The sequence below is a fragment of the Muntiacus reevesi genome, chromosome 3 (genome assembly GCF_963930625.1).
Source record: "Muntiacus reevesi chromosome 3, mMunRee1.1, whole genome shotgun sequence".
Lineage (NCBI taxonomy): Eukaryota > Metazoa > Chordata > Mammalia > Artiodactyla > Cervidae > Muntiacus > Muntiacus reevesi.
Window position 1 is genome coordinate 2,885,823 of NC_089251.1, and position 11,152 is coordinate 2,896,974.

The 11,152-nt window shown below is 58.4% G+C and overlaps 1 protein-coding gene across 1 annotated transcript; it reads right to left on the minus strand.

The window, feature by feature from the left end:
* Positions 1–1,014: 1,014 nt before the first annotated feature.
* Positions 1,015–11,085, minus strand: PMPCA (peptidase, mitochondrial processing subunit alpha). The gene is made up of 13 exons (XM_065928105.1): positions 10,989–11,085; positions 9,443–9,645; positions 8,935–9,014; positions 8,613–8,695; positions 6,922–7,016; positions 6,052–6,152; positions 5,459–5,722; positions 5,070–5,162; positions 4,743–4,861; positions 4,563–4,653; positions 4,414–4,476; positions 2,896–3,040; positions 1,015–1,948 (listed from the first exon to the last, which is right to left on the minus strand). Exons 1-13 carry the CDS (start codon positions 11,057–11,059, stop codon positions 1,779–1,781), a joined length of 1,578 nt encoding a protein of 525 aa, XP_065784177.1. The 5' UTR covers positions 11,060–11,085; the 3' UTR covers positions 1,015–1,778.
* Positions 11,086–11,152: the final 67 nt, after the last annotated feature.

Below are 11,152 nucleotides of genomic sequence, written 5' to 3' on the forward strand. Positions count from 1 at the left end.
AAATTCAGAAAATTCCATGAATGAGAATGCGCGGCCTATCCCATCTGATTTCTGGAAATTCTTCAGACTGGATATATAAAATTTTGATGAAAAAATGTACCATTGAGCTTTGAATCAATTAACAGGAAGTCTCCTGTTATACAAATTTTTCTGGTAACGGGGGTCACGATCACGATGAGTAGGGTTTTATGGATTCTTTCTCAGCATTTTCTCTGACACAAATCATGAGAAATTAGTGACACTGGCGTGAATTAGTTTCGCTTGAGACTGAGCTTCATGTCCTGGGCCAGGGGAGGGGGGCGGCGGGGGGAAGGGGTCACTGCACACATTTCATGGGTCCACAGTGAAGCAGTGTATTTTATGAAAGCCGTTAGACTTACACAAATGGGATTTTGGAAAGTTAGGTTGAAATTCAAATTAATGCAAATGAAGTTGACCAGGGTCTGCAAAAGAAGCTTCATAAAGAACTGAAACACAACCGCGTGTGAGTGGTTTCTAAAACCTGGCTCTTGCTCTCAAACGTGCTGAGCCCTGCCACCAGGGCCTGGGCGTGGACTGCCAGCCAGGCAGTCCCTGAGGGTCAGCCTCATGGGGGTGCCAATGGGGCAGCTGACTGAGAGGATGACGGAGGGGCACGCAGGGCCCTGGGAGCAGCGTGGACAGCATGGGGGGTGGGGGCCGAAAGGGAGGGGGAAGGCCCCACATGCGGCTGCGTGCAGTGGGGGGCCAGGAAATGAACTGGGGCCCCAGCCCCACAGCAGACATGGCCCGGCTGGGGGCACCTCCTGGCGCGCCTCCCTCTCTCCCATCGCTGTGACCAAAGGAAGTCCCAACAACGGGGCTCCCTGTTGCTGGTCCCCTGCCGCGCACCCTGGGCTCCCACTCAGCGGACGGCAGCAGAGGGGTGAGCAGGGCCGGGACCAGACGCCTCCCACCCAGGCCGGGGCTCTTGTGCAGCAGCAGAGGGACAGAAGTGTGGCGACAGGCCAAGGCAAGGCGAGTGGACGTGACGGATGACGCCGAAGCCCAAACGTTTATTTGATGGCCTGAGATCACGCCTGCTCCCAGCAGGGGCTGCCCTTGGGCTTTCAAAAAACATGACCTGGAGTCGACTCTTCTCTACAAAGCGGTGCACCCCACTGATGGCCAGGAAGGAAGCCTCCCTCAAGCACAGCAGCGTCAGGAGGACGAGGTAGCCAGCGCAGTGCCCGTCACCAAGGCCACCTGACCCTGCGGGGCCCCACACACAGCCTTGGTCCTCCTGCTGTCCAGCACGTCCCCCAGTCAAGTCTCAGAAGGCCCAGCAGCCCCACCTGAGCGTCTGCACACCTCGGAGATCAGGAGAGGGCGAAGCCTCCCCACATCAGTCAAATGGGATGGAGGGTCACCCTGGGACCCCGAGATGCTGGTGTGGATGGCCACAGCCTCCAGCAGCGGGCAGGCTGGCGGGCCCTGCTGGCCTCTGAGCAGAGGTCAGGCCTCACCCACTCCACCACCACTGGTCTTGGGGACCGCGTGGTGCCCCCACCCGCCCAGATTCCTGGGCGAGCGGGAAGGTGAGCCTGGCCTGACCCTCACCAGTGGCTGCCCCTCCCTGTGAGTCCCCTGGTCCGGCCACAGGGCTGGAGAGCAGGCTTTATTCTGCTGGCTGGCCTGTCTTCTGAAGAAAGCACGCTCTGGTGAGCTGTCCACTCACGTTCGGGGAAGTCCCAGTCCGTGAACGTCTGCCCTGCCGTCACCCCCGAGACATGCACAGGGGGCGCGCCGCTGCAGCGCCTCTACCGGAAGAGCCGGTACGTCCGGGGCAGGCGCCCGTCCCTGCTGGCCAGCGCCGTCTGCACGTGCTCGTATGCGGGCAGCTCACTCAGGTCCCCCAGTGCGGCCACGGCAGGCTTCCCGCGGAGCATCTTGGAGGCGACCCTCTTGATGTCCTCCGGCTTCACGTCGCCTGGTGCAGGAGCAGAGGTGTCAGGCCACCCCGTACCCTGCTGCAGCCCAGCCCTCTGCACACCGCGACGACGGCCCTGAGCAGACGGGGGTACCCCCGCCATCGCCCCCCACCGGCAGGGAGCGGCGCTAGGGGCTGAGAGCATCCAAGTGCAGCCCAGAATGGACTGCAGGAGGTCAGGGCGAGGTCTTAGAGAGCAGGCAAGGGTCAGTGTCAGAGGACGTGCTCATTCCCAGGAAGTTAGTAATAACCAAGGAGAAAAACAGACCTCGTCGGAGTCACCTATGTTACAACTCCACAGGAGAGGAAAAACTACTCCCTCAGCACTGCATGGACGGGGGATGGGGTTGGAACCAGGGGGCTGAGGGGCCGTACACGCAGCTCAGCCTTGGAGGAGGGACTGACACCCTGGAAACTAATTTCCTACAGAAAATGAGGCCTCGGGGAGGTCAAAACGGTGGTTCTCAAGGGCCAAGGGGCTTCTCAGAGGGAAGACAGGGGTCCACGCATGGGTAGGGCGAGTGCGGTTCCCAGCGGCCCCCATACTCAGGAGACACTTCACCCCAGTGACGCGCCTCCACCAGGCAGCAGGTGAAGCCTTCTGGGGTTGCAGACCCCAGAGGAATCTGCAGAGGCTGAGAATCACAGGCAGACGAAGCTTAGGGCATGCCTGGACGTTCAGGCAGGGAGACCACCGACACCTGGCACGGAGCCGCCGTGGGGGCTGCTGCCCCTCCACGCGCAGCGGGCTCTGGCCACACGCTCCACCCAGGTCCCCACTGAATCTGTTAAACCTGGAGGGGCTGTGAGGCCCATATGTAAGGGGACAAAGAGCTGGGGCGGCACGCGAAAGGTGCTGAACTGGCGCTGGCAGGGCTGGGAGGCACGCCGGAGGAGGGGGAGGCGGGGTGCAAGCCCATGGGGCCCCCACCGGGAACCATACTCACGGATGAGTGCACACAGCTCGTGGGGCAGCTTTCTGGAACGGGTGGCCAGGACCTGCCTCCCCACATCCTCGAAGATGACGGGCCGGGCCTCCAGGTTCATCATGAGCATGGACATGAGCTGTGTCTTGGCCCGCTCCAGCTCCACCTGCGGGGTCAGGCGGCTCAATCCCCAGGGCTCACGCCCCACCACCCGGCCACTGCCCACGTGGCCCAAGCAGCAGAGAGGCTGACAGACGTGTCCTGAGGAAGGGTCTTCGCTCACCCTGGGCTGAATAAGGGAGCAAACGCCCCAGGGCCCAGGCTCTCGCCCAAGTTGCCAGCAAGTCCCGCCATGCTTCATCCTCAGGGCTTTCTGGGTCACAGTGGGAACTGCACCAACGGGGCCCTGACCACATTCCAAACAGGCAGAAGTCCTGCCTTCCCAGAGCTCTTGTGTTTAAAGTCTGCCATGTGACACAAGCAGGAAAAACCTCACGAACTGCAGGACCCCAAAGGGGGCCGCACATGGCAATCTCAAGGAAAACAAATTGGATGTCGGCTCCATGGCCTCCCCCAAGCCCAGGAGCAAGGCCCAGGCAGTGGTGCTCACGCTACCAGCTCTGCACCTGGGCCTCCGTGAGCAGGTCGGAAGTGTAAGGCTGTGACGGCTCAGAGGCCTCAGTCCCTGAGGCTGAACCCGGAGCTCGAGGGCAGAGGCGGGGCTGGGGAGAGGTGCAGGCTGCCCGCTAGGGGCTCGCAGGCCTGGAACACACATCAGCTACTGACTCTGTATCACTGAAGTATGACAAGTCCTGACCCAACACAGGTCTCGCTCACTTTTACAACTTCAGGCAAATACTCTTTATCTCAAATTGCCTTCGCCTAAGAGAAAAACCCTATACTATTTTTTTAGTAGGACGCTAATGGAGTCAAGTGTAAACTTTCAAACGTGTTTTTATTGTTAACACTAAGCTTCTTTTTCTCATTAGGAAAGGAATATGCGGTGACTGCATAGTCTGCACATGGGACTCGCAGAAAACAGCTCTAGAGGGAGCACTGACCCTGAGGAGACAGCTCATGCGCCGGACTCGCTGCTGTGCCCGTGGGTGTGTATGAGCACGGTCCATATGGACCGTGTACATAGAACCTGCTCATTTGTGCCACCTCTGGTCCAGAAAGAAACAAAACTTCTTAAAACATGTATGGCATAAAAAACAAACAAGCAAACAAAAACTTAAAAACACACCAGAGCCAGAAAAAGCGAGACAAACGCCCCGGGTGGCCGGCTCGTCCTGTGGCCTGAGACAAACGCCCCGGGTGGCCAGCTTCTCCAGTTCCCCCGCAGGTGGCTGGGAGGCCGGGCTGGGTCAGACGCAGACCGACGCTGGGGGCTCCTCAGCAGGGACACCAGCGAGGACAGACCCCCCGCCTGCGGGCTGCGCTGGCTGGGACGCTGCTGGGTTGGGCACGGAACACGGGCCCGCTGCTGGCCGCCCCCACACCGCACTCTCCACCCAGCCGACACCCAGGTGTACCTACCACGTCCACGGTCCCAGCCATTAAAACAAACTCCCTCGTGATGATTTCCACCATCTCTCGGACCTGCAGGAGAGCGTGAAGCACAGCGTGTCAGCTGAGCCCCATGGCCTGTGGCCGCTGGTCCCCAGCTGAAAGCAGCCCCGCCTCACCTGTCTGGGGTCGGCGCTGGCATGAATGCACAGCAGGCCCGTGTCCTCGTAGCTGTGGTGGTAGGAGGTCGCGTTGTACATCCAGTGGTGCCTGCGAGGGACACCAGAAAGGTGTCACAGCCCCAAAGTGGGTTCGGCTGGGCTGGGGCCCCAACACGACTGGACGCAGCCCCAACCCACCTGTTGAGCACGTTGAGGTAGAGCCTGGTGAACATGCCCTTGCCGGGCCCGCCGGCCGAGAAGGAGCCGCCCCCGCCCATCATCATGTTCAACACCGCAAAAGGGATGAAGTCCCCGTCCTGCGGGGACACGGGGGCGGGGGACGGTGGGAATGACGTCCCCCTCCTGTAGGGCCACAGGGGAGGCTCACTGGGGAGGTGAAGGCCCCTCTTGTGGGGACACGGTTGGGGGGGGTCAAGGTTGGGGTGACGTCCCCCTCCAGTGGGAAGCTAGGGCAGCGCTCAGCAGGGCAATGCCCACCCCAGACCCCAGGCCAGTGGGACGAACCAGGAAGGAGCAGCTCTCCAGGCCGATCATGATGTGCGTGAGCTCAGGGAACGGGGTGGGGCCCAGGCTGACATTGGACATGTCTCTCTCCAGCTGCAACCAAGCAGAATGGGTGTGCGCTCTCAGGGACGGGCCACCGGGCCTCGGCGCTCCTCAGGCCAGGGCGTCTCTGACCAGGCCTACAGAAGTCGTGTGTGAACTTCGGGAGGCCCCGGAGGGGCGAGAGCCACTCGAGCCTCTGGCTCCGGCCCAACTCAGCTCTAAGGAGGATTCGAGTTAAGATGAAGGCATGACACCACCATCGACTCTAACACCCACAGAATAAACCTAAGATAGCACCTAAAGAGAAGTCCAAGAAAACACGCGCAGCCCGAGGCCCATGGCGTTACCTTGACGATGCCCCCGGTGTACTGAGCCACCGATCTGTCCACGTGCACGGCCGCCCCAGTGCCCCAGGCGGGGCGGGTCCCCAGGAGGTACTTCCGGGCGCACTCCACCAGCTGCGCATGCTCCACCCCCACGCCGGCCAGCACCATGCGGTCAGGGGTGTAGTAGTTCCTCAGATAGGAGTGCAGCACGTCCCGGTCGATCGTCCCGATGTTTTCCACGGGGCAGAAACGGTGGAGGCCCACCGTGTTTTCCCTGTACGCGGCCTTGGCAAAGGAAGAGAGAGGAACACAAGTGACAGAGAGAAGGCGGCCAGACCCAAACGCAAGCACCGGACGGTGGCAATCCCCACCAGGCAGGAAAGCCTGCCAGCGGCTTGGTTCAGCTACCGTTTGGCGGAGAAGCTTTTTGTGTTTACAAAGATAGTAAAACCTGCTGCTCCAGAATGAGAACTCCAAAGAAATGTAAAATAAAAAGCGCGTCCCAGAGCTCCCATTGCTCTGAGGATTGGAAAGTTTACAACTGGCACAACTGACGCTGAGAAACCCCAGAGGTTCCCGGAGGGGGCCCCAGGGCCGCCCCGCACCCGCCTCACCTCGTGAATCATCTCGGTGAGGAGCGGCTCTGGGTCGGGCCGCATGTTGAGGTCCTCCAGCTCAAACTGCACAGCCATGCGCGTCATCTCAATCTCCTCGTCTGCAAAGAACCAGATCGAGGCTCTGAAGGAGCTGCCTGGAGCCTGGGTCCCTGGGCAGGCTATGTCGCTGACCCATGGGCGCTGGCAGTCTCCTCTGCCTTCCCCTGGGACAGTCTTGGGGGATGTATGTGCAAGTCGGGGGGGAGGGGGCACGCCCTGCAGGCAGACTGGAGAACTGGGCGTGCTTCGGCTCTGACACGAGGCAACCACAAGGACCTACTCTGAGGCGCAACCTCCTCCCCTAAGAGGCACACGGGTCCCCAACCATCCACCCAGACACTTGCACAGACCAACGTCAGGAGGGCGTTTCCTCAGGTCACTGGAACAAACACCAGAGGACCATGAATGTGGCCCTGTAGGCTGGGAGCCCCGCTCCCCTCCACCACCCTGAGGCCAGGCCGCTGTGAAACACCCGGAACCAGCCCAGTCTGGCCCCACTCCAGCACATCCTGCGTCTGCAAAGCTGGGAGAGGCCAGGGGAGGGACGTGGAGACTCCCGGTGGCATGCTAGCCAGTGTACAAACACTGTCCAAGAGGCCTTTCTAAAGTGAAAGGGCCTTCTCACTGCAGACGCTGTGGATCAGACTGAGGTGTGTCACGTATCCAGTATCAAGCACATTTCCAATTGTGAGCGTGGTTCCCAGTGTCCCTGTGCTAGCCGTCCCTGGCGGGGCAGCCCAAGGCTCTAAGGACACCACGCCCCTCCCCAGGGCAGGACACCGACACACCTCCACCCCCAGGGACCCCTCAAGCAGCCTGAACGCACACCTGTCAGCCTGGGGTGCAGGACCACGTCTGCCAGCAAGCCCACCACTGTGTCCAGGCCCTTAGAATCAGCAGACACAGCATACATGGTGGTGTCTCTGGAAAAACCAACAAAACCAATCCTGGGGGCACTGAGGTCACGACGGGTGTATGTGGGGTGGGGTGGGGGTCACACCATTCTGCATCCAGGCTCAGCCCACACCTGGGGCTTCTCCCCTTTCGTCGTACAGTATAAACCCTCAGCAAGCAGGATCCACACCCCCACGCGGGCTGAGCGCTGGAGTGGAAGACGCTGTCCAGTCAAACTGGAGGTGGCTCTGAGCAGTTTTCACCAGCACAGGCTCCCTCCAAAGCTATTCCTGCCCCTCGTGCTCCGTGTCTGGTACGTGAACTGCCCACGTGCGTGCCCACCTGGCCTTAGACAGAGGGAACAGGGACTGCATGTGACAGCAGCGCTGTGACGGGACAGGGGCACCGGGTCACCCCGGAAAGGGGCGCACGGGCGCCGAAAACCACAGAGCCACGAGCGGCGGCAGGCGGGCAGTCAGGCAGGCGGCCACAGAGCGCGCAGCAGCCACGGGGGAGGACCGGGCCCTGGAGCAGAGACGGCCACCAGGGCCGCGCACGGAAGGGGCCATCCTGAGCAGGGTAGTGAGAGAGGACCAGATGGGAGCTGAGAGTGGGTGGGCTGCGTGGGAGCAGGACACAGGCCCGCCTGACCAGAAGAAGGGCGCCTGGGGACACGGAGGAAGAGGCTCTAGACGACATCACAGGTAGAGTCTGACTTCACTCACAGGCAGCTGGGAACCACCAGCTTCAACAGACTTCTTTTTGAACACGTGAACAGAGGCCACGCCAACTCTAATCCTCGTCATTTCACTATGCAGCAGTCAGATGGAAACAACCAACCACTTAAAAATGTGTGACCTGGGACTTCCCTGGTGGTCCCTGCGTTAGGATCCTGCACTTCCACTGCAGGGGGCACAAGTTCAACCCCTGGTCAGGGAACTATTAATAAGATTCCACGTGCCCCACGACATGCCCCGTCCCTAAAGTGTGATCTTTGCTCACCTCACGTTGCCCTGAACAGAACTTTCTGAACACGCCCTACACTAGACAATTGCCACCTGTCTTTGTCTACCACACTCCTAGCTGTTTGTGAACCCCCCTCCCAAACAGACCCCTGCCTCTTCAGGCTGAACCTCTACAACTGCTACTCTCCAGGTCTGAGCCGCTGTCTCCCCTCGTTCCACCTGGCAAACTCCCTGAAGAACCAGGCCCGACATCAAGTCACCCACGATTCCTTTCCTGACTCCAGACCGAGTAAGAGACCCCCCCCCTCCACACTCCCACCACATCCTAGGTCTCTGGCTCTTATGTCCACCACCTGTGGCGCAGCCCTCTGCCTGATCTGTGAGCATCGTGGAGACAAGGTCTGCTCTGCACCCCCTGTGCCCAGCCAGCAGCCTATCTCAAATGACCCTATCTCAAACAGCCCTCTGGAGACCCTGTGGCCCTCAAAGTTTGTACCACTCTTCCAATTCACCACCAGTTCTCTGCCTGGACCAGGGGTTGCTTCTCACCACTCAGCTCCACAGCCTCTTCGAGGCAGGGGTGTTCAGGGGACTGTGAGCAAGGATGAGAGCAGCAGCTCCACGTGATGCAAGAGGAATCTGTATGTGAAACCGGCATACCTTGATGTCTGGCAATCACAGATACCCCCGTGCTTCTCCAAGGTAAGCAGAATTTCATCTTTGCTGTCAAATCGATCAGTAGACTAGGAAAAATAAGAGAACCTAAATAAGCAGTCCAAAACAACCTCCAAAAGACAATTTTTAAGAAAATACTTTACTTTTGCTTTCAAAACACATTAAATCAACTTATTTTTTAACTCTAATACCTCTAATTAATATCAACTCAGCAACTTAACCGCTTATGGAAATTGCCATTCTTTTAGAGGAAAACTGGATAGGTTCTTCCCAAACATAGACTGAAAATGACCAACTGGACACTGACCGAAAATGCCAATTTTTCCAAAAAGTGAGCAATTCCACTAAGATATTTCGCTTCGTATCTTGATCCAGAGTTAATAAGAACTGGTGATGAAAAGAAAATTGACAGATTAAACCAAATGTTCAAGAGGAAACACTTAAGACAAACCTTTAAAAAGTGTGAACACGACTAAACAGCCAAATTTAAACACGTGAGAGTGACGAGTATGTACACTGTCTTGATTCTGAACACTTCACGGCTATATACGTATGTCAGTGTTTACAGAATTGTTCACTTCATGCTCGTGGCAGAAAATTTTTAGAATAACAGAAAGGTAGAAAGAGAGGAAAAAAACCCACCACCAAAACAGCCACTGTTCATTCTCCAGCTTCTAAATTTTCAGCTTCTATAATATGCTTTTTCACTCAGGATACAGTTCATTAACTATGCCCTCATTACAACTAAAAGTCAATTGAGGTGTGTGCATGTTAAAACAAACAGGACCACCCACAACACTACCAACAGTACTTACTTCCTACTGTACAGAATTGTCCAAACTTATTCTGGGATGCCACACGAAGTCCATTATCCAGTGTGGTAACTTTGGTTTCGAACTTTTCTTGTCCATCAACTGTAGCAAAAACAGGCTTGGGTACTCCGGGCAAGGGGGAAGAGAGAGGGATGTTGGGGTAGGCACCACCACTGCTGAAGCGTCTGTATGCAGGGTCTCCAAACCTGAAACAGAGAGGGCGGTCCAGGTTTGAGAAAAATGAGATGATGCGGATTTCCCTGGCAGTCCAGTGGCTAGGACTCGGCACTTTCACAGCCAGGGCCCAGGTTCAATCTCTGGTTGGGGAACTGACAACCGGCAAGACGCCTAGAATGACCCAAAAAAAAAAAAAAGAGAACGATGGAAACTGTGGTGGCCACCAAGGTGCAGTTGTGTTCTGCATGCGTCAAAAAAGTCTGCATCTCCTTATGCAGAGGATTTCTACATCATCCCAGAGACAAGGCAGAGGAATGACCAAGAGCACCACTGAGGGAACAAATTCTGGCTGAGCCCAAGGACTTGCGGCAAGGTGGTGCCATGTCTACGAAATAGTAGTAACAGCCCCTTAGAAGTGGGAGCTGTGTGGATTAAGTCAATTTCTACTCACAGAGCACTTGACCAAGCTCTGCCCTTCAACAGCCCCCCTGGAGTCTAAATGGAAACCACATCTCTTCACCAGGTCCCCAAGGCTTTGTATGGTCTAACCCCTGACTCACTCTCCAAACTCATCTCCTAACCCGTCCAGCCCCACCACACCAGGTACACCCACTGGCCCGCTGTTCGCTCTCTCAACACACTGGGCTCATCACTCCCACAGCTGGGCCTGCTCTGCCTTCTTCACCTGCACTACTCACAGGGCTGACCCTTCTCTCAATCCCCACCTCTCTTGGCTTAAATGTCACCTCCTTGGAGGCTGCTCTTCATTCTTCCTGAAGTTAAGTCTCCTGTCTCCCACCGCTGAACTGCGGCTTCAAAGCTGATACTCTGGGTGCCCGATTAACTGAACCCACTGCCTGGTTTCTGTCATCATAGCACCTGGCTCCCACGCAACTCCTGTACACAGCCAGAAGGCAAAACTCCACCTGCCGCCTAAACGAAAGTGCCAATGTGGGAGAAAGCCAGACATCCAAAGGAGAAGGCACACAGCACCGCGGCCGAGGGCACGGCTCTGGCCACCACAGAATCCTAGCTCCGCGGGCCCCAAGGAACTGAGGCCCCGCGGGCTCGGCCTCACAAGGGGACACGCGGCCGGAAGGGTCCGAAGCGGAGATGACACGTGACCTCGGACAAGCCCCCGACCGCCCGGGAGAAGCGGGAGGGAGAGGAGAGACGGATGAAGCTCGGGGCCCGAGCCCGGGGCGCCAGGCGAGGAAGCCCCACCGTCGCCTCGGGGACGGAGCCGGGGTCCCGCACTCCCAGCCCGCTAATCAGCCGCCGCGCCACGGCATGGGGAAGCCAAAGGCGGGGCATCCAGAGGGGCTCGGGCTGCCCCGGGCCCCGGCCGACCCCCGGCCCGCCCTCAGCTCACCTCAGCCGCGAGCGGCCCCACGAGCCCGAGCCTCGCAGCAGCCTCGTCGCCGCCAGCACCATAGCCGCCATCTTGTGTCACCGCCCACCGCTTCTGTCGTCACTTCCTGTTCCGCCCCCGGCACCCCGCCCCCCCGGCGCCCCCTCGAGGCGTTCGGCTTCGCG

What these genes read in the sequence shown, in the direction of transcription:
- PMPCA (XM_065928105.1), bottom strand. Translation starts at nt 11,059, where the DNA reads ATGGCGGCTATGGTGCTGGCGGCGACGAGGCTGCTGCGAGGCTCGGGC. An exon ending in ACAATTCTGTACAGTAGGAA is followed by an intron (nt 9,015 to 9,442) that starts GTAAGTACTGTT and finishes TTTCATCACCAG; the next exon opens with TTCTTATTAACTCTGGATCA. An exon ending in CGAGCTGTGTGCACTCATCC is followed by an intron (nt 1,949 to 2,895) that starts GTGAGTATGGTT and finishes CTCCTGCACCAG; the next exon opens with GCGACGTGAAGCCGGAGGAC.